Source organism: Schistocerca gregaria, chromosome 1, assembly GCF_023897955.1.
Source record: "Schistocerca gregaria isolate iqSchGreg1 chromosome 1, iqSchGreg1.2, whole genome shotgun sequence".
In the NCBI taxonomy this organism is placed as follows: domain Eukaryota; kingdom Metazoa; phylum Arthropoda; class Insecta; order Orthoptera; family Acrididae; genus Schistocerca; species Schistocerca gregaria.
In genome coordinates, this window is record NC_064920.1 from 771132193 (window position 1) to 771153831 (window position 21639).

At 39.6% G+C, this 21639-nt stretch overlaps 1 protein-coding gene across 2 annotated transcripts in view; it reads right to left on the minus strand.

Moving 5' to 3' along the window:
- Positions 1-21639, minus strand: part of LOC126268371 (N(G),N(G)-dimethylarginine dimethylaminohydrolase 1) — a 61470-nt gene that overhangs the window by 6034 nt on the left and 33797 nt on the right. For both annotated transcript variants that reach the window (XM_049973906.1, XM_049973904.1), the window contains exons 4-5: positions 14724-14819; positions 13594-13722 (exon numbers count right to left, since the gene is read on the minus strand). In XM_049973906.1, coding sequence (XP_049829863.1) covers positions 13594-13722; positions 14724-14819 — 225 coding nt within the window. The remainder of the gene's footprint in view (positions 1-13593; positions 13723-14723; positions 14820-21639) is intronic.

Consider the following 21639-nt stretch of genomic DNA (forward strand, 5'->3'; position numbering starts at 1 on the left):
TTTTCTTTTCTGAACTTATGCTGCTTTTTTAAAAGAAACATATTTTACACTAGGAATGTCATAAGATTTAAAGTTAAAATATGATCCAAGATCCTACAACAGATGGATATTTGCAATACTAGTCTGTAATTCTATGTATCCATTCTTTTACTCATTTTGTAAACATAGGTGACCTGTCATGTGGTACCATTCACCTGTCATGTGGTACTTGACAAACAGAAATAATCCTTTCAGACTAAGGAAATCTACACTGAAGAGAGAAATAAGCACATGTCAAGTTGTTCGTGTTACAGTTCTTGACAAAAACATACAGCCAAAATCAAAAGGCTCTTTCCTTTGCATTGGTATTAACATTGTCTACAATTTATTCATCTTTAAGGTGAATGATGATTCACCGTTTCTGCAAAACAACACACTGTAGCTGCTTTCTGTTTTTTGGAACCACTTATTTACATTCACCAGTTATTCATCATTACATTCTATGCAATTATGTTATAAATGAAAAAGATCTGAACAAACATAATTGCACAGCACATTCAAAATGCTGTCTCTCCAACCTGATTCAGGTTTCTATGCTTTCTTTAATCTATTTCAAGAAAATATCAACTTGGTTTCTTAAACAATACCATGGCCGAGAGCCTTCTCCCTCCTTGTCCCATCTGAATTAGGTTCCATTTCCAGTTACCTTCTTGTCATTAAGAAACTAAACTCTAACCTCCCTTCCTTCTTAGATGATTGTTACATAAATAGTACTGACATTTGTGTCCCTGTTTAAAATGTTAAATGCCCTATGAGTATATAACTGATCCATCACATAACTACATCTACATATATATTCTGCATGCCACTGTACGGTGTGGGGAAGAGGGTAACTGGTACCGCTACTAGCCATTTCCTTTATTATTCCACTTGCAAGTGGAGAGAGGGAAAAATGACTGTTCAAAACGTCCGTACCAGTCCTAACTTCTCTAACCTCGTCTTTATTGTCCTTATGAGAAATGTACCTTGGTGGCAGTACAATCATTCTGCAGTTAGCTGCAAATTCCAGTGTTCTAAATTTTCTATGTAATTCACAAAGGATCTCTTTAATACTTGCACAATGATCAAACCTACCAAAAACAAATCTAGCAGCACACCTGTGAATTGCTTTGATGTCTTTTAACCCAAGCTGGTGAATGTCCCAAACAATCACGCAGTACTCAAGAATTGGCCACACTAGTTCTGTATGTGGTCTCCCTTATAGATGAGCTACACTTCTTCCAATAAACGGAAGTTATCCATCTGTGCTTGATCTATCATCTGTGCTTGATCTGTCCAAGTTATCCTGTATTGTTCTACATCCACTCAACAAAGCAATTTTCCTGTACAATACAGCAGCATCAGCAGATTAACACTCACCCTATCTGTCAATCATTTTATGTATATAGAGAACAAGAGTGGACATATCACATTGCCCTGGGGCACTCCTGACAATACCTGTGTCTCTGAAGACTGTGTATGAGGTTCTATCACTTAAGAAGTCTCCAAGCCACTTGGACCTTCATTAACAATCTGCAGTGGGGTACTATGTCAAACACTTTCTGTAAACCTGGAAGTATGGGCCCTGCTTGTTGCCTTCATCCATGGTTCACAAGGATCATGTAGGAAAAGGGCAAGCTGAGTTCTACATGTGTGATGCTTCCTTAAACAGTGCTAACTTGTGGACAGAAGCTTTTCTGCCCCAAGGAAATTTATTATATTTGAACTTATAATATGTCCAAGAATTCAGCAGCAACCCAATGTTACAGATATTAGTCTGTAATTTTGCATGTCTGTTCTTATACCCTTCTTATATACAGGAGTCAATTGTGCTTTTATCCATTCGCTTAGGACTTTGCTTTACACGAAAGGTTCATGATAAATGCAAGCTAAGTAAGGGGCCAATGCCAAGGTGTACTTTCCATAAAACAAATTGGCATTCCATCTGGACCTGGTGCCTTATTTATTTTCAACTCTTTCAGTTGCTTCTCTGTGCCAGGGATGCCTATTACTGTGTCTTCCATAGGGGAGTCCATGCAACAGTCAAATGATGGTATGTCTGTACAATCCTCCTGCATAAATGATCATTTAAAATTTCAGCTTTCCTTTTGTCGTCTTCGACTGCTACATCAGACTGGCTCAAAAGTGACTGGATAGAAGCCTTCAATCCACATTGATTCTACACACGACCAGAATTTTCTCAGTTTGTCAGTAAGATTTTTCTCTTAGGTATGATGGTGGAAGCTGTAGTATGCTACCCCCATCCACCTTTTTGTAGATGCACAAATTTTTACTAATTTTTGCCTGTCAACACTTCCATATTCTTTTTTAACCGACAGAGCAACAATCTCTGCTTCTTCAACATTTCCTGAATTTTGTTTTGAACTGTGGTGGGAGTTTCCCATCTCCAGAGTAAGATTTTACATGAGTTTAAACCCATAATTTCTCTACGGATCATATTAGAACTAAATGATGTCTATTCCTTGTCTAATTAGAATGCCGACAACAGCTTATCTGTTCTTTTCAGCATGAAAACTCTCTTAATCTTCTTGATGTATTTATTACTCAACCATTGTCACTAAGATGACATCGTGATCACTGTGCCTTGTCTCTATACTGACACTGTTGATATAGTCAGGCCTGTAACTACAATGTCTAAAATATTTCCAGTGCATGTGAGTTGTCAAACTAGCTGCTGAAAACATCACGCGCCTACACAGTATACTGTAAGTGTGTACACTGACCACCCTTTCAGCACAGTAAATCTCTACTAGCTTTGACAATGGTGTACAATGAGGACTCACAAACTATTAACAGAGCCCTGCATTCGGCTGAGATAACAAAAACACTTTAGTGTCATAATATTATAATACCATGGACCAGTCACAGGCCTTACACCTGAAAGACTACTATACAGCTGCCCAAATGTTGTGTCACTTAATTAGAACAGGAACACAAAGCTAGTAATCCTAGCATACAAGGCACCAATAGGATATGTTTTAAGCTGTGAAACACAAAAAACACCGTTCTTCACACAGCCTCAAGTGTGGCAGAAAATGAAGTGAGATATTCAGCAATAAAATCTTTGACCACATACTCAGTCGTGTAAAGACTTTAATACAAAAGAAAATTTATTTCATACACAAACTAAAATCATCTACCTGAAAGTTCTTTCTATTCCATAAAGCAGTTAAATAATTTCTGAATGTGTAATAATATATCCATACATAAAAGATAATGCCCTGACTGATTGACTTACTCACTCACTGCCTCATCATTATTGCCCAACCCAAACCACTAAGTATAGAAACTTGAAATTTGCAGAGGGTGTTGATCTTATGCTGTAGGATTGCTGAAGAGATTTTCTGAGATATCTTCCCTTAGGAGATGAAATAGGGGATGAAAGTATGAATGCATGCTTTTGCGGCGATATCTGTTAATAAAACATTCTCAGGTTTCAAGATGCATCAAGTGGTTTACTGCCCACAAGCTTTCAGCAGAGATCTCCTCTGCCATTGTCTAGTGGATGACTGTTGTGTGGCTGTAATTGCCATGCTTATATAGCCATGCCATTGCTCATGACGCAATCATCACACTGAAGTAATGGAATGGCTGGCAGTGAGTCATGATCTAAACCCCATTGTGCATAAGGGACATGCTTAACAGATGTGATCATGGCCATCCTGTACCATCAGGCTTGCCAAGAACTGTTCTATCAGACTCGACAAGAACTATCATACACACCCATTGAATAATGGGAACAAATACCACAGGGTGAGCTCCACACACTTAATGGAGCATGCCACATAAGAGCAGGCAGTGATAAATGCTCACGGAAGGCATACACTCTATTGAAACTCTCAAAGTCCAATGGAAACCACTCATGATGACAGGACGGATGACTGTTTCCACTTTGTTTTTGACACCTGTCGGGCATTTCAGTTCTTTTTAAGTAAACAACTGAGGATGTAATGAAGTTTTGTGCTGTACTTAATTTGTGAAAGATAAAGATATAATTTGGCAACATACTCATTCCTTGCACAAGAGAATGGAGCAAACACCCAAAGTCATGTTCCCTTAATTCTTTTGAGCAGTGTACTTAGTATTCATTATGTGCAATAAATCTTAACTTTTAAATAAAACAAGAAAATGGTTGTTTTTACACTGTAATAATGTTAATGTCTGGGTAGTTTGGTGGTCAGCGGAAGTGTTTAAACTCAGAAGAGTGTTCCTGGAACCACTCTAGCCATTCTGGATGTGTGGGATGTCACACTGTGCTAACGGAATTACCCAAGTCCATCGGACTGCACAATGGACATGAATGGTTGCAGATGATCAGACAGGATGCTTATGTACATGTCATCCATCATAATCATATCTAGATGAATCAGGGGTCCCATATCACTCTAACTTTACACACCTCACACCATTACAGAGCTGTCAGCAGTTTGATCAGTCCCCTGCTGACATACAGGGTCCATGGATTCATGAGGTTGCCTTCACACCCGTACACGTCCACGTCCATTCACTCGATACAATTTGAAACGAGACTCAACCGACCACGGAACATGTTTCCAGTCATCAACAGTCCAATGTAGGCGTCAATACTGACAGGCCCAGATGAGGTGTAAAGCTTTGTGTCATACAGTCATCAAGAGTACAGGAGTGGGCCTTTGGTTCCGAAAGCCCATCTCGATGATGCTTTGTTAAATGATTCGCACACTGACACCTGTTGATGGCCCAGCATTGAAATATGCACCAATTTGTGGAAGGGCTGCACTTCTACGATGTTGAACAATTCTCTTCAGTCGCCACTGGTCCCGTTCTTGTGGAATCTTTTTCCGACAGCAGTGATATCGGAGATTTGATGTTTCACCGGATTCCTGATATTCACGGTACACTCGTGAAATGGTCACATGCAAAGATCCCTACTTCATCACTACCTCAGAGATACTGTGCCCCATCACTTGTGTACTGACTTTAATACCACATTCAAATTCACCTAAATCTTGATAACCTGTCGCTGTAGCAGCAGTAATCTATCTAACAACTGCACCAGACACTTGTTGTCTTATATAGGTGTTACCGATCACAGTGCTGTATACTGTCTGTTTACATATCTCTATATTTGAATACCCATATCTATAGCAGTTTCTTTGAAACTTCAGTGTATGTTTACACTATTTTCTTTGTCCCATGTAGTTTTGTACACCATGTTATCGTACTTCTTGAATCTATTGATCCACTGATTAGATGCAGAGTAGTTTTTGATTCCAAGCATTCAGCTCAGCATTTTTAGAGTAACTGTCATATTTCATCTTTTCTAAGTTTTGCTCACTGTTACATGCACTTTTCAAAAGAGAGTCTTTGTATTTGATAACAGAGTTCTGCACTGACAATCCCTAGACTCTGTGTTAATGCAACACATGTTCTGAAAACTATATAGAAAAGATAGTTCAGAACACCACTCAGGATGGAAATAAGTAAGATCTAATGACAACAAATAGACTTGACCTCTTTGAGGACATCCACATCAAAACTGGCATCAGTGACCATGACAAGGTTGTGACAATAATGATTACTAAAGTACAACAGACAACTAAAACCAACAAAGGACAACTAAAACAAGTACAAAAGTGTACATGTTAAGTAAACTGGGTAAAAGAGCAGTAGCGTCATTTCTAAATGAGGAACTGAAAGTTTCAGCACAAGATAGGAGCACGTAGATGGACTATGCGCTAGACAGATACACTGATGAACCAAAATATTATGACCATCTACTTAAAAGCATGTCAGTCCACTTCTGGAACGCATTTCAGCAGTGATTCTGCATGCCATGGATTCGACAAGTACTTGATAAGTCTAGACAGGTTTGCGGCGTCAGATTTCTGTGCACAGGTCATACGCTTCCCATAATTTACTGGTGGTTGGTTTGTTGGCGCGAAGCTGGCATCCTATTACATTCCAGTTGGGTTTAATCGGATTCAAGTAAGCTGAATTTGATGGCCAAGACATCAACGTGAGTTAACTATCATGCCTCTCAAACCATTTCAGCACGATTGTGGCATTGTGACACAGACAGTTATCCCTTATAATGTTCACATAGTCCAAAGCTGTCACAGATGAATGCCTCCATAACATAACAGTGCTCCCACTGACCATCGTCCGTTGTGTGCTGCATGTTTTGAGCAGCTGTTTGCCTGGAGGCCAGCATATCTAGACATGACTATCGACTTGGTTTTGACAATAAACAGGATTCATCCAACCAGGTGACATGATTCCATTGATCCATGGTCCAATCTCAATGATTCCATCCCCATTGCAATCATAACTGACGGTGATGGTGGGTCAACATGGGAACATGTAAGAGTCCTCTGGTGTGGAATACTGTGTTCAACACTGTGCACTGATCAGTGTACTCCAAAACACTTGTGCCTGCACCAGCACTGTACTCTGTCTCAAATCTGCCACAGATTGTCACCTATCCTCCTCTAAAAAGTGGGCAAGCCTCAGATCCGTATGTTCTATGATGAGGTATGGATGTCCAACTTCTTGTTGCCTGCTTAAGGTTTCAGCATTCTTCAACTACTTTCCACAGATGCTCATGATAGTAGCACATAGTAGCACGTGAACAGCTAACCTGCTTCACCAATTTTGAGATGCTCACTCCCAGGCACTGGACCACAACAATCTGGCTTTTGTCAGAATCACTTAAATTGTGGGATTTCTGCATCTTCACCACTTATCGTCACTAGAATGATTCACTATTCATTTCTGCTCCATCCATATACTTGTCTTACTACCTCATGTGCCCTCAGTGTCAACAGGCAGGATACAAACTTATGGTGGGCAGTGGTAATAATGTTTTGGCTCATCAGTGTATGTACCACAGTAGAACAGTTCATAATGGAAGGGATACTCCATGATATACAATCACTGTAAAGGAAGTTCTAAAGTAACAGAGACTATGGCATAATAGGAGTAAAACAAAGCACAGGGCTGTAGATAGAGGCTGTTCTGAATAAAATGCATTATCAAGAGAGCAATGCAAAAGATGAAATGCTTAACTCCATTTTCAAATGTTCCTGTACAAAGGAAAACCCAGGAGATTGGCCCAATTTAATCCTCATACCACTGAAAAGGTGTGTGAAATAAATGTTAGTGTTAGTGGTGTTGAGAAACAGCAGAAATAGTTAAAATTGAACAAAGCTCCATGGCCCGATGGAGTCTGTCAGATTCTATACTGAATCTGTAGCTGAGTTATCCCCTCTTCTAACTATAATCCATTGCAGATTCCTCAGACAAAAAAACCCTGCCCAATAGTTGGAAGAAAGCACAGGTTACACCTGTTTACAAGAAGGGTAGTAGAAGTGATCCACAAAACCACTGTCCACTATCTTTGAGCTGGCCACTGTGGCCGAGTGGTTCTAGGCACTTCAGTCTGGAATCGTGCGACCACTACAGTCACAGGTTCGAATCCTACCTTGGGCATGGGTGTGTGTCATGTCCTTAGGTTAGCTAGGTTTACGTAGTTCTAAGTTCTAGGAGACTGATGACCTCAGATGTTAAGTCCCATAGTGCTCAGAGCCATTTGAGTCACTATCTTTGACAACAATTTGTTGTGGAATCTTAGAACATATTCTGAGCTCAAACATAATGTGGTATTTTGAACACAATGACCTACTACATGGCAATCAGCAAGGATTCCAAAAGCAATGATTTTGTGAAACCCAACCTGCACTTTTCTCGTGTAACATACTGAAATCTTCGGATCAAGGCAGGCAGGTAGCTGCAGTATTTCTTAATTTCCAAAAAAGCATTTGACTCAGTACCATATTTACACTTATTGTCATAAGTATTGTCATATTGGGTACAGGGTGAAATTTGTGACTGGACTGAGAATTTTTTGACAGAGAGGTGCAATATGTTATCTTGGCTGAAAAGTCATCACTAGATGTAGAAGTAATCTTGGGTGTGCAGCAGGGAAGCTTGTTGGGAGACTTGCTGTTCTTGCCATATATTAATGATCTTCTGGACAATATTAACAGTGACCTCAGACTTTCTGTAGATGACAGTTATCTATAGTGAATTACTGTCTGAAAGAAGCTACATAAATATTTAATCAGATCTTCATAAGATTTCAAAGTGGTGCAAAGATTGGCAATTTGTTTTAAAATATTTGGAAGTGTGACATTGTGCACTTCACTAAAAGAAGAAACACAGTCCTATGACTACAATGTCAATGAGTCACAGTTGGACTCTGCCAATTCTTACAAATACCAGGGTGTAACATTTTCTAGGGATATGAAATGGAATGATCACACAGATTTCAGTTTATTGGTAGAATACTAGGAAGATACAATTACTCTACACAAGAGATTGCTTACAAATCACTCATGTGACCCACTCTGGAGTGTTGTTCAAGTGTGTGAGACACGTACCAAATAGGACTAACAGGGGATATTGAATGTACACAGAAGAGGGCAGCATGAATTGCCACACATGTATCTGTTTGTTTATTTATTTATTTTTGTTTCGTTGATCCAGTAGACAAAGGAATTGTATGAATATGAAACGAGTCAATTTTAACAAAGTAAAAACAAACATGAAAATTAAAAACCTAGATATTGACACCATAAATGTGAACAGAAAACTAAATATGGGATAATTACAAACTGTAATACTGTGAAATTGGGAACAAAATAATTTAATTATTACAGACACAAGCTTAATCTACAGCAAAACTTAAGTATAAGACATTAAAATTATATATCATAGTCCATATACATTCCAAGTTGTAAAATGCTAAAATTATACATCATTAAACATATTCATCTAATCTATAATGAAGAAATATTTACATAAAAAATTTCATCGAGAGATTAAAAAGAACTTTTTAATACATGTTTCTTCAGTTTACTCTTAAATAACAGCATTGCACTGGTAAGAGGTTTTATGTTTCATGAGACTGCATCGAACACCCTTGTGCTGGAGTAATGTACTCCCTTTTTGTATAAGACTCAAATTTTTGCTGTAAACTATCCCATGAAAGCCTACAAAGTTTCAAGAAGCAGCTTTAAATGATGATACTAGGAATATATGACCATATCCTATTTTCACTCACATAGGGATCATAACGATAAGTTGAAACACATGCAGACTAGGAATATATGACCATCTCCTATTTTCACTCACATAGGGATCATGACGACAAGTTGCAACACATGCAGAGGCATTTAAACAATCATTCTTTCCACGTTCAATAGGTGAATGGAATGGGAAGAAAACCTAACAAGAGGTACAATGGGACATATTCTCTGCCATGCACTTCACAATGGTTTGCAGAGTACAGATGTAGATCTGTTTTCACAATATTTTCATCCTAAAGCTGTGATGGAAAACACTGAACTTCTACTTGCAAAATGCAGGTTACAACACAATACTCAGATCACTTATGCATGGCTACAAATAATGCTACTTAGTACATAAAAGTAACTCTTGTCTTGGTTGTTGATGGGATAGCTGTGTTGACTGAAATCAACTTGCCTCCATTTGCAGCAACCTTGACTAGTAGACGACACTGTGTTCAGCGTGTATATGAATTATAAACATGACTATTAAAGTTACACATACTGGGACATGGATGTCCTCTGCGTATGATCATAATCATAGGATGAAATTAAAACTGAAACAATGTGCCTAAAATATTGTTAGCGAACAACTATTTAATAACACACAGTACTGGAAGCTCAGGTTGGTAGTAAGAAATGTTCATCCAAAGTAACACCACCTTCTGACTTCTATGAAAACAGTTATGTCCTTCAGCTACCAAGTTGAGTAGAGGTTGGCAACTGCACGAGACAAAGCAGTAGTGCCACTAATTGTTTTGACTTTTAACATTCCAGATCTACTTAGAAGAGCACTCAGGGCTCAATAAAGTTAAGTATTTAACGTCTGTAAACACTACTTGAAGGCTAATTCCAAGACAAAGTCATTTTATGCTAGCCACATCAGTTTTTATCCACAAACTTTGTTTCATCCAGTGTAAACTGTGGGACAATTATAAATATGCCGACTCAAAAACAAGTGCAAATAAACTTTAAGAATGTAGGACTTTGAAGGAGACAATAAAAATTGTTGTAAATGGTGGAGAAAACATTGATTCCAGGAATGTAAATGTGGGGTTTTACTGTAGTTACTTATCAGGGAAGAGACAAAATGATACTGTGAGTGAGTTATGTGGAATGTATCTTGGATCATAACAAATAACTGATAACTGGCAGAACTGTTAACACACACACACACACACACACACACACACACACACACACACAAAAAAAAAAAAAAAAAAAAAAAAAAAATTGGCAGAACTGTCACTGCTAATGAAAAGTAGCCTGTGCTCTTAAAAGCTAGTAATCACACTCAAAGAGAATACCTGATAATAAATTCAAAGGTGTCATGCAACTTGATTAGAACGGTTATCGTGCTATAGTTTCCTCGTCACTAATGGTATTAGATGTGATCAAAAATTAACGGGAACTTTTGCTTTTCTTGATGTATCTTCATTTATTCAATGATATCATCTTTGTCCCCTTCAGCATGATCCCCCTCAGATATAACACACTTGTGCCAGTGCTTTTTCCAATCTTGGAAGCACTTCTGGAACTCTGTTTTAGTTATTGTGTCCTGCTCCTTCAGCAATTCTGTTTTTATCTCATCAGTGTTGGCAAAACAACATTCATTTATGAGTCTCTTCAGCATCAAGATTAGAGAAGTTGCAAGGGGCCATATCTGGCAAATACAGTGGCTGAGGTATTGTAACAGTTTTGTTTTTGGCCAAAAAAATCATGAAGAAGTACTGAGCTGTGAGTTGGAGCTTTAACATGACACAATTTCCGCAATTCGTTTTACCACAATTCTGGTTATTTTCTTCGGATTGATTCATACAAACAGCTCATAACTTCCAAGTAGTACTCCTTATTGATTGTACAACCATAAGGCAGGAAGTCATGATGGACTATCGAAGAAGGCTGATTGATTTGGGGTGGGGGACCTAACAGCAAGGTCATTGGTCCCATCGAATTAGGGAAGGAAGGGGAAGGAAGTTGGCCATGCCCTTTCAAAGGAACCATCCCAGCAGTAATTTAAGAAAACAGTAAGAAGAACCTTCACATGTGATTCAACGTGTCAAATTTTTTTCCGCCTTGACTCTTCAGGCAGTTTCCGTTGGGACAACTGGCTTCTGGTTTCAACATCATATCTGCATACCAATGTTTTGTCACCTCTTATAACTCTCCTTGGAAGTTCTGGATTGTTGTCAACTTCATTCAGCAATTGCTGAGCAATATCTATGTGAAGTTTTTGGTCAACATTCAACAATTCTAGAACAGACTTTGCTGCTATACATCTCATGTCCAAAATAAATACAAAAATTGGTTGGCATGAACCAAAGGATATGCTGACACCATCAGCAGCCCCTCTGATGGCAATTTGTTGATGTTCCAGAACCATTTTTTTTAGTTCTTCCACTTTGTCATCAGTAATTGATTTGTTAAGGCAACCAGGGCAGTCGTCGTCTTCAATGTCTTCTCGACCTTCTTTGAAATGTTTATACCACTCGTTAACTTTTCTTACTCACAGCAGATTTGTCAACACTTCGAATGTGGTGTGGCACTACTCCATTTTTAAAGCAAAATTTAATGGAAATTCTTTGATCCATCTTTTTTCATAAGAAAAAATTTGCCAAGCTCTCAAAAAAATGTATAACCTTTTTGAATGTCAACAATACACTGAACATTCAAAAGAATTGAAAATGCAAATATACATCATGAACATGTGCACCAACAAGTTGATAAAAATGATTTGAAAATCAGATGTATATATAGCCTGTGAAATTAAAATATTCCCATTACTTTTTAACACACTTCTAACAGGTTTGTAATAATGATTTTAACTGCGGTTGTACTCGTTAAGGCATCTGGTCACTATTAAACCCAAATACTACCAACAGATGTGAATTTTATTCCTAATTAAGTAGTGTGACTGTTGAAAATTAATTAAACTGTGATAAAAGTTACAAGTAGGGAGCTTACAAAGGCTATCAGATGGCATGCAGTCTCGCATTGGACTGTAGTCAAAATGTTTTGACACATTAGAATATGACCCACAGAACATACAAATACCTAAATTATTATGCAAAATAGTGGACTCACTTTCTAGCAGCAGGTAATTCCCATTTTCAAGAATGGTCATCACAGACACACTAAACTACTGATGTCGATCTGTGTCGAAATTGAGGAACAAATTTTATGTATGGGTATTATGATCGTTTCGGAGAATGAAAAATTAATTAGTAGGAATCACCATGTATTCCAAAAACAGCCATCTGGAAAAGCTCCGTTCAGTCTGTCTGTACACTACATCCAGGAGGTACTACACTGTTGCATTCACATTCAAAGCACCAACAGAACTCAATGTGTCGATAGTAATAGGGAAAAGTTGTCAGACTTAACAGAACTCAATGTGTCATTAGTAATAGGGAGAAGTTGTCAGACTTTAAAGTAGATTCAGGCATACCAAAAGGGATATTTCAAGATCATTCATGTTGATGGCTTGTTGGGTAACACCTGAAGCTCACGAGACCATTTGCCAGTGATGCTGTTGCATACACGGAAGTGAAAACAGAAGAAAATCGTTGATAAATACAAGAAGGTGCACTGTTGATTCATCATAAATAAATTTAGTGCACTGTGCCCAAGGAGGTGGAAGTACCCATTACTGTTACGTTATGTGGTTGGTGACTGGTAACTGAAAACAGTCACAACCATTGAATGTATAGGAGTACACATTCCTAATGATTAAACGGAACAACCAAATAAAACTAGTTGTAGGAATATGCCAGAATGAGAAGCATAGAAAGGATTTTTAGGTAATATGATTCACCTATGAAGGATGGATCTCAAATAATCATTGTTCAACAATTCTCAAGTACCACTCATCGTATTGGGACACATACCATATAGTATTGAAAGAGGAGATTGTGATGATCATAAGAAGAGCAGCACATTTTGTCACAGTTTGGTTTGATAAGCAAGAGAATGTCATGGAGATGGTCATTCAAATCCAATGGCAGACTCCACAAGAGTAGTGCTGTGCAATATAGACAGGTTTACTGTCAAAATTCAGAGATGATGTCAAACAGCATATTACTATCTACATCACGTCTCACAAAATTACCAAGACAGTAAAACCAGAGAATTCAAGCTCACATGGATTGTTTCTGATGGTCATTATTCCCACACACTATTTACAAATGGGCCAGGAAAAAAGAGGGGGATGGGGATTATAGAGGTAAATGAAGCACTCCTGCCACGCACTAAGGTGAGATAGATGTAGATTATGTATGGGGAATGCTTGAGGGTTAATATCCATGCTACTATAAAGTCAAATCCATCATGATTATCATTTTTTTAAGTAAATGAATAATTTGTTAAATAGATATTAATAACAAACATAATTTTGAACATGTGGTTTCCATATTTAAGTGTTTCTAGAGAATGAATGTACAATGCTAACCTTACAAGACTCTGGAATTTCTTCGACTGATCGATGAATCAGAGTACCATTCACGTACAGAACATTTGCTGCTATATCTTCAGGTACTGTCAGCGTCTGGTAGCTGAAAGTTGCTTCTCGTTCAATACGCTGTCAATTAAAACAATATTTTGCCATAAAAATGATATCATCTTTGTATTTTATTACACAATGTATTAATACATGTGAGATTGGTAAATAGTTATATGACTGTAAAATGAAGAGATTACTGTCAAAATGCAGAGTATTCATAACCCATGACTGGAATTTGTGTTAATGTTCCTGTACTCAGATAAGCTGTATAAACCCACCTCCATGGATGGAACTTGTGGCTTTATAGCAACACTAACTTTGGCAAGTTCAAATACGAGTATTAAAACATTTCTTATTAAAATTAATGAACTGAACAGTGTTTGACAGTTTAAATTTCCTCGTTGTCTATTTTATGAAGAAAGCATAAGGTATGTTATGGCAAATCATCACACAACTGTTGCAGTAATTGTCTCATTACATGACTGTTTACTACTGTTTCACCCTGCACAATAAAAATTAACTGCGCCTCATGAAGGAACAGGAAGAATTTGAAGGTAAGTCTCAGTGCAACCTCATGTTGCATATATTCTTGAATTTGATTCCTGCTTCTGACTTGTCTCCACGAGTTTAAGGAAAGGTTTGAAGTTACAGAAGAGAGAGAGAGAGAGAGAGAGAGAGAGAGAGAGAGAGAGAGATAAACATAAAGAGAGATAGAGAAGAGAGAGAGAGGAGGGAGAGGGAGAGGGAGAGGCAGGGAGTGAGTGAGTGAGTGAACTTGGAATAACTGTCTAAAGACTGCCATAAGTATCATACCAGCAGCTTACAGTGTTTGATTACTAATGGAGTTACAGAAGGGGGGGGGGGGGGAGAGAGAGAAATAAGCATAAAGAGAGATAGAGAAGAGAGACAGAGAGAGGAGGGAGAGGCAGGGAGTGAGTGAGTGAACTTGGAATAACTGTCTAAAGACTGCCATTTTTTTCACTATGAAGAAACTTTCATAATCTATAGGAAATATTGTTTCAGTTTCAATAGGTAAGTTTATTGGCACTATTTAGTTTAATGATTGTACATGTATGTACCTTTAGAACTTCCTGAGCAGCTTTTCCAGCTCCGACACACATGACATCAGGTCCTGCCATGGATACCAGAGCCTTCAGATGCCGTGATTCTGCTACCTGCAGAGTAAACAGAATTGCATCAAACATAGCTCTAAAGGTACTGCTAAAGACAATTATATCAGTAAAGGTGATGACTAGTCTTATAATAGACTTGTCTGGGAATATGGAAAGTTGCTTTCCAGCTATCACATTTTTTATAATTGGGTTTAACATGAAATGTATGTGCTGAATTTTCACACAAACACAAATCTTAAATAGTACATTTCCTTTACCCTTTTATCACTTTGCTTTTTTTCTCCATCTATTTTTATGACACAGATATTTTACCAACACCTCTCACCTCTTCATTCAGTACTGTAAAATTTTCTTTCAGTATCTCTGACAATGCAAAATTTATTAGTGTGTTTCTTTCTACACAGAGCTTCCTACTTAATGGAATACTTTCGGATTCTTTCTTGTGCTGATACATTTGCTCAGGTATGATGAACAGAGGCAGTAGCTTTTATTTACATCCATCACATCACCACAGAGCATTTTCTTCTACGCACCTGAGAAAAATCTACCTTTAAATAACTCCAACAAACCCAGGTGTGTCAGACGACATGCTTTTCACACTAATGTTTGTGAATATTCCAGTAGTAAAAACAGATGTATGTAACTGAAATGAATGCTGTATCACATCTTGTAATGGCAATATGCAAATGATTATGACTCCTGAATAGTACACGATGACTCTTGGAACCTTATACAGTGCGCACACTTAATTAAACAGCACACACCTCCATGGCAGGCCTAAAGAGGTCTCCTCACATCAGCACAGACAGTGCGGCAAGTGCTATGCTGTGTGCAGACAGCCATGTATATAAACTGTGTCCTCAGCTGCTCTAATGTTTTCATGACTAGGGATCTTTTAGCTTTAGACTGTGCATTAATGTAACCCGATTTCACGTGTTGTACCTTTTACTACATTATTCAGTGTGTCAGTAATTTCCTTCGTGGGGAAGCAAATTAACAGTTAGTTGGTGAGGTTTCTAACTTCGTGCTGCGCAGCGTTACAATACTTTTGATGACAAGGATGGGACTCTACTTAAGTGTGTTTTGTTTCATGGTTCACTATGGCCAGTATACTGGTAGAAGAAATTCTTCAATCTCTTAGCAGTGAACTCTCACCAACCAGCAGCAGGCTCTCTCCACCACACTAAACAGTTTGGCAGCTTTGTTGATACCCTGGGGTTCACTGCCAGTGACACAACCCCCACAGTTTCCTCCATATGATGATAGTATGGAGGATTCTGATGCATATGAAAAATGCCTTTGGCAACATTTCCAAGCTTTTGGTGTCACTGACCCCAACATGTGTAAGGTTTTCTCTCTGTCACGGATTTGTCCTCGTGTTTACCACCTTTTGGGTACGCTAATTTCTCTGCATGAACCTGCCACTTTCTCTCTCTTGATGAAAAGTGTCAGTTGCGCTCTAATTTTCACTGCAAGCATACTCATGTTATTGATGCCTGCATTGCGTTCCACCATTGCCAAAAGCAGCCACAAAAGTCATATCAATGGATTAGCTGTCATTGCCTGTTTTTTACTGATGCTCGCTGGGACTCAGATACTGATCTGTTGGTTCATGAAGTTATAACATGCTTGGCCCCTGATAGAGAAGTTTGTGAACACGCTTTAAAACATGAAAATCCCTCTCTCAAAGAGGTTTTGAACACTGCTAAATCTTTTGAAGTATCTAGGGAAGCAGGAAGCTTGGTGCGAAGTAGCCACCATTGCTTCTCTTCCTCAGCTGCCACTGGTTAGCTCACAGAGGGCAGATTACATCGTGTCTGTGCAGTCGCAGTCCCCACATTGCATAAGGCAGTGCCGTGCTTAAAATTCTCAAACCTATGTGGGTCTCTGGTCACTAGCGTTGTCCCATCTATCGGCAGTTGGTGAGTTACAACAAACATCCTTATTCGGACAGTTTTATAGCCCCCAGCAGTTGTTCGGCCATGGACCTTTCTAGAGGTAGTTGATGCCAATACCGAAAACTTATTTGGGTTAGATGCCTTCAGCTTTTTGGATTCTCTATTTTTGATCAACTGCATCTGTTGATGGATCAAGTTCCATACTAACAACCGGACATGCTCTGTTCAGAATTTTCCTCCCTGTTTTTGGACTGTTTAAGAAAATGCCCATCCAATCCCCAATGCTTTACGGAAACAAGTCAAAGCAGAACTACTGATTTATGTCCTTGTGTGTTATCACCTCTGTCTCCTCTAAAAAATGGTCTACCATGTTGGTATTTGTCACAAAACCTAATGGCAACCTTTGATTCTATGGTGATTTTAAAAATTCTGTAAATTCACAGCCTGTTATTGACACCTACCTCTTACCCTGTCTGGATGTACTCTTAGCTCAGCCTACAGGGGGAGAGTATTTTTCCAAAATAGACTTCTCTGAAGTTCACTTTCAAACTATCTCTGGATGACAATTCCTAACGTTTCCTTGTACTGAGCACCCCTCTTGGGTTATACCAATACCACCACCTGCCATTTGGCATAGCTACCACTCCTGCTATTTTTCATTGATTTTTAGAGCAACTCAAGTCCACCATGCCAGGGTGCATTAACTGCCTGGATGATACTGTGGTCTCTGGTTCCTCTGCAGATGAACACTTACAGGTCCTTCGTGCCATGTCCATTGTGCTGCAAGCCACCACATTGAAATGCAACTTTGACAAATTGCAGTTTTTGCACCCATCTATTGTCTATCTCGGTTTCGAAGTCTTGTGAGCTGGAGTCAAGCCATTACACCAGCATGTCAATATCATTATGTCTTTGCTTCATCCTACCAACGTAAAAGAATTGAAGGTCTTTCTTGGAAAGAATGCCTCCTACCATAAATTTCTTCCTGGTATGCCACGGTGGCTCATCCCCTTTACGCTCTCTTATGTACAGGTGTTCCCTTTCACTGGTTGCCAGCCTGCGAGTGTGCTTTTTATCCTGCTGAAGTCAAAATTACACTAGGCTCCTTCCTTAGTTACCTTCCAATATCTTGTTTTGGCTACAGATGCCTTCCATCATGGCCTTGGAGTCATTCTTGCACACAAAGATGCTGACAATTCTGAATGCACTACAGCATATGATTCCAAAACCCTGAATCAGGCACAACAGTACTACTCCCAGACAGAAAAAGGCACTTGTTACTGTGTATGCACTAAAAAAATTTCATGTTTTCCTCTACAGTTCTAAATTTCATTTGATTACTGAACCATAAACCTCTGTTTTCTCTATTCCACCCTTCAGCATCTCTTCTAGACAAAGCAGCCCATTGCCTGCAATGCTGGGCTTGGTTTTTATTTCACTGTAACCGTGAGATTCACTTCTACCCCACATCACATGCTAATATGGAGGCTCTTTCTCAGTTGCCGATTAACCACGATCCTGCATTACAATTCTGCATTTCATCAGAATGAACTGTTTTGTTTTCATTTAAACATCAAAGCCCAAAATGCCATGGATAGTTTTCCAATTACCAGTTCTCCGATTTTGGTGGCTATTGCAGCTGATCCTGTCTTACTGAAAGTCCTCCATGACTGGCCAGAAAACCCACCGGGCCAAGTGTCAGATCCTTTGCTTAATTATTACGCTCTCTGCCACCCCCTCTCAGTTCTTGATGGTGTGTTACTATTGGCTGCTGAAGAGTACGTGCCCATGGTTGAGATCCTCTCCACACAGCAGTGGGAATCTCCATCTGGATCAGTGGTGTGTTTCTCGTACGAAACTGCTGGCCCACAGCCAGGGGTTTTGCCACATATTGACAATGAAATCAAACTTTTTATGTCAGCCAATCTACAGCACACCACCCATCAAGTGGTACCACTGGCCTCTACTTCCCCATGGCCCACCTCCCGCACTCCTGGGAGTGTATTCATGGTAATTTTGTGAATCCCTTCCTTAACTCCTTCTAGCTTCTTGTAGTAGATGCTCTCTCGAAATTTTCTTATGTGGTTTGTTGCCCAACCACATCCATGGCAACTATGGTCATGGCCCTTGCAAAACTTTTTTCCTTGGAGGGATTACCATATATGTTTGTGAAGTACAACAGTCTACAACTTGTGTCTCATGATTTTGAAAATATTTGTACAATGAGTGACATTTGGCTTGTTATTGTCCCTCCATATCAAAACTAAGATGAAAAAATACAACACACAATCTTCTCCCAGGGAAGCCCTTGATAGGTCCTATTGGTTCACTTCAGTTGGCGACGGTAGCCTAGTGGAGCTGCTTCATAGCTGCCAGTCCCATACACTACTTCATCTGCTCTGGCCGACACCTGGCCACACACCAGTGCTTACCTCGCAGTGGTTCCATCCAGGCTCCATCATATAGGCCCACATGTTTGGCTGGCACCCTATGTGGATATCAGCATTTGTCCACCACTGCTGAGGCTGTCACCTCTGTGTCACATACATGTCTGATAGCTCGGTGTCCTGACACTACAACCAGTGCTACCCAACGGCCCACGAGTGACTGATCACACACCAGATACCTTGCCACCCCCACGGTTGCCTCCACAGTCTGCATTGGTCCCCACAGCTCAGCCCACACCCTCTTCGGCTCCTGCGCTGTCTACTTTCTGGGTGCTGATACCACCAGGCAGAATAGTTAGTGCTGGGCTATCTCCATGGCCCCTGTTGCTACTGCTGCCACCACCTATGTCTTTTCTGATACCTCCATAGCTGAGTGCCTGCCCTGCCCAGAGGTGGACACGGATACACTGCCCCCATCACTGGTGCTCCTTTATGGTCTCTCGTGGGGGAGTGGGTGCCATGCCCGTCCACGTCCACAACATTTCAGACCATATTCTCCTGTGAAGGCATGACATGTGACCCAGCAGTCACCCCCTTCCAATGAAGACATAGACATCTCCACAGTGAACAGTTTTCCCCCAAGGGGGAAAGAGCATTGTAACCCTACACAGTAAGTTTGTACAATTAAACAGCATGCGCCTCCACGGCCGGCCTAAAGAGCACATCAGCACAGATGGCACAGCAAGCACTGTACTGTATTCAAACAGCCATATATAAGCCAGTGTGCCGTGCCTGCGTCGCTCTAATGGTTTCGTCACTAGGGAACACTTCATTTTAGACTGTGCCTTAATGTAATCCCAGACTTCATGTGTTGTACCTATTACTATGTCACTAACAGTGTGTCTGTAATTTAATTTATGTGGAAGCAAATTAAAAATTTTTTTGTGGGAATTCTAATACTGTGTTGTGCAAGTTTATAATGACTGACAGTGATACAATACTGCCATGGTCAGGAATGAAAGCTCTTAAATGTTGGGCCATGAAATCAAAGATGGCCTACATGGTTATTTCCCTCCTTGCATTGTATATGCGAGTACCCTTGGTAACAGTGGTTGCAGAGAACTTCAATAAACATGTTTCCCTCCAAATATCTTCAACAAGTGACATGAAGGTCAGGGAAGTAGTGGTACCTACTGTCCTGCAAAGAAGACTTAAACTTTCTTATCAGTTGCTATGCATCGCCATTGTAAAGTACAGCATATGAGGTTGAATGAAGGAGGGAAAATACCTCGAGCTTCAGGCCTCCTTGATGTAGTGGCTGCTGTTCAATCAAACTGCCTTCAACATGTAGCAGTCAAGCTCATATATGGTACCCAATGGCACAACAGACCATAGCATTTGGTTTTGCCTGCTATGTTACTCAACCAAGCCAACTACTAGTCTGGAACAACAATGATAGCGTAACACTTATGTATCTATGACAATAGGAAAGATTAGAATTACAGTTATTTAAACACACTATATTTTGCCACTTAACATGCCAGAAATTGGATGCACAGGCTTACTGCAGGCTAAAGTGTCTATGATTTCCTGAAAATGGAAATCAACGCATGGCATTCATGCATTTGGTCCAGCCCATGTCAAACAGCATTAAACCACCCATGCCGGCCTGTCCACATCTTTCCAGAACGAAGCTTTATGTCAACTTAAGCTGCAGTGCTTCAATATTGAGACAACACTAGACAAAATTGTATGATCCATTACTGGGATGTAAACAAGATCACAGTCATCTCATGTTCTAAAAATTTGCATAGAGAAAGTTATTTTGAAAACACTAATTGTAAGTTTTGTGCCATTATGGTTCTCAGGAACCCTAAAGACAACTGTTCATCCAAAGGAAATATGTTAGAAATAAGCTGTGAAAATAAGAAACAATTTTACTTTGGTAACTTGACATGATGAATCTCAGCAAAACTCACATCAGTTACAGTAGGCAACTGACAGTGTTGTTGAGATAGTTATCGATTCCATAATGGATGCTTCTATGATCCTGAAAACTATAAGATGCAATCCAAACTCACTGGACATTTTGCAAAATGAAATTTGGGATCTTATATGGTGGCGATGTTCATGAGAGATAAAGACCAGGTTAATGATCAATGATGCGTAGTGTGCAGACAAGGAAGTACATACAAACCTATCTGCTGGATAGGTCAGGAGTCCACTACACACAGCAGGCGGCTACACGGGTAGTAGGGGTTGTGTGGCGTGGACTGGGCGGTTTTTTAGGTTAAATGGCCTCGGGCAAGTACAGATGGGGCAACAGCCTCAAAGGGCGCGGGGCAAAGTCAGGACATGCGGGGACCAAGCAGCAATCGGTATTGTAATTGTAAACTGTTGAAGCTGCATTGGTAAAGTTCCGGAACTTCAAGCGCTGATAGAAAGCACCGCAGCTGTAATCGTTATAAGTATGGAAAGCTGGCTGAAGCCAGAGATAAATTCTACCGAAATTTTTACAAAGCCAGAGACGGTGTTTAGAAAGGATAGATTGCATGCAACCAGTGGTGGCGTGTTTGT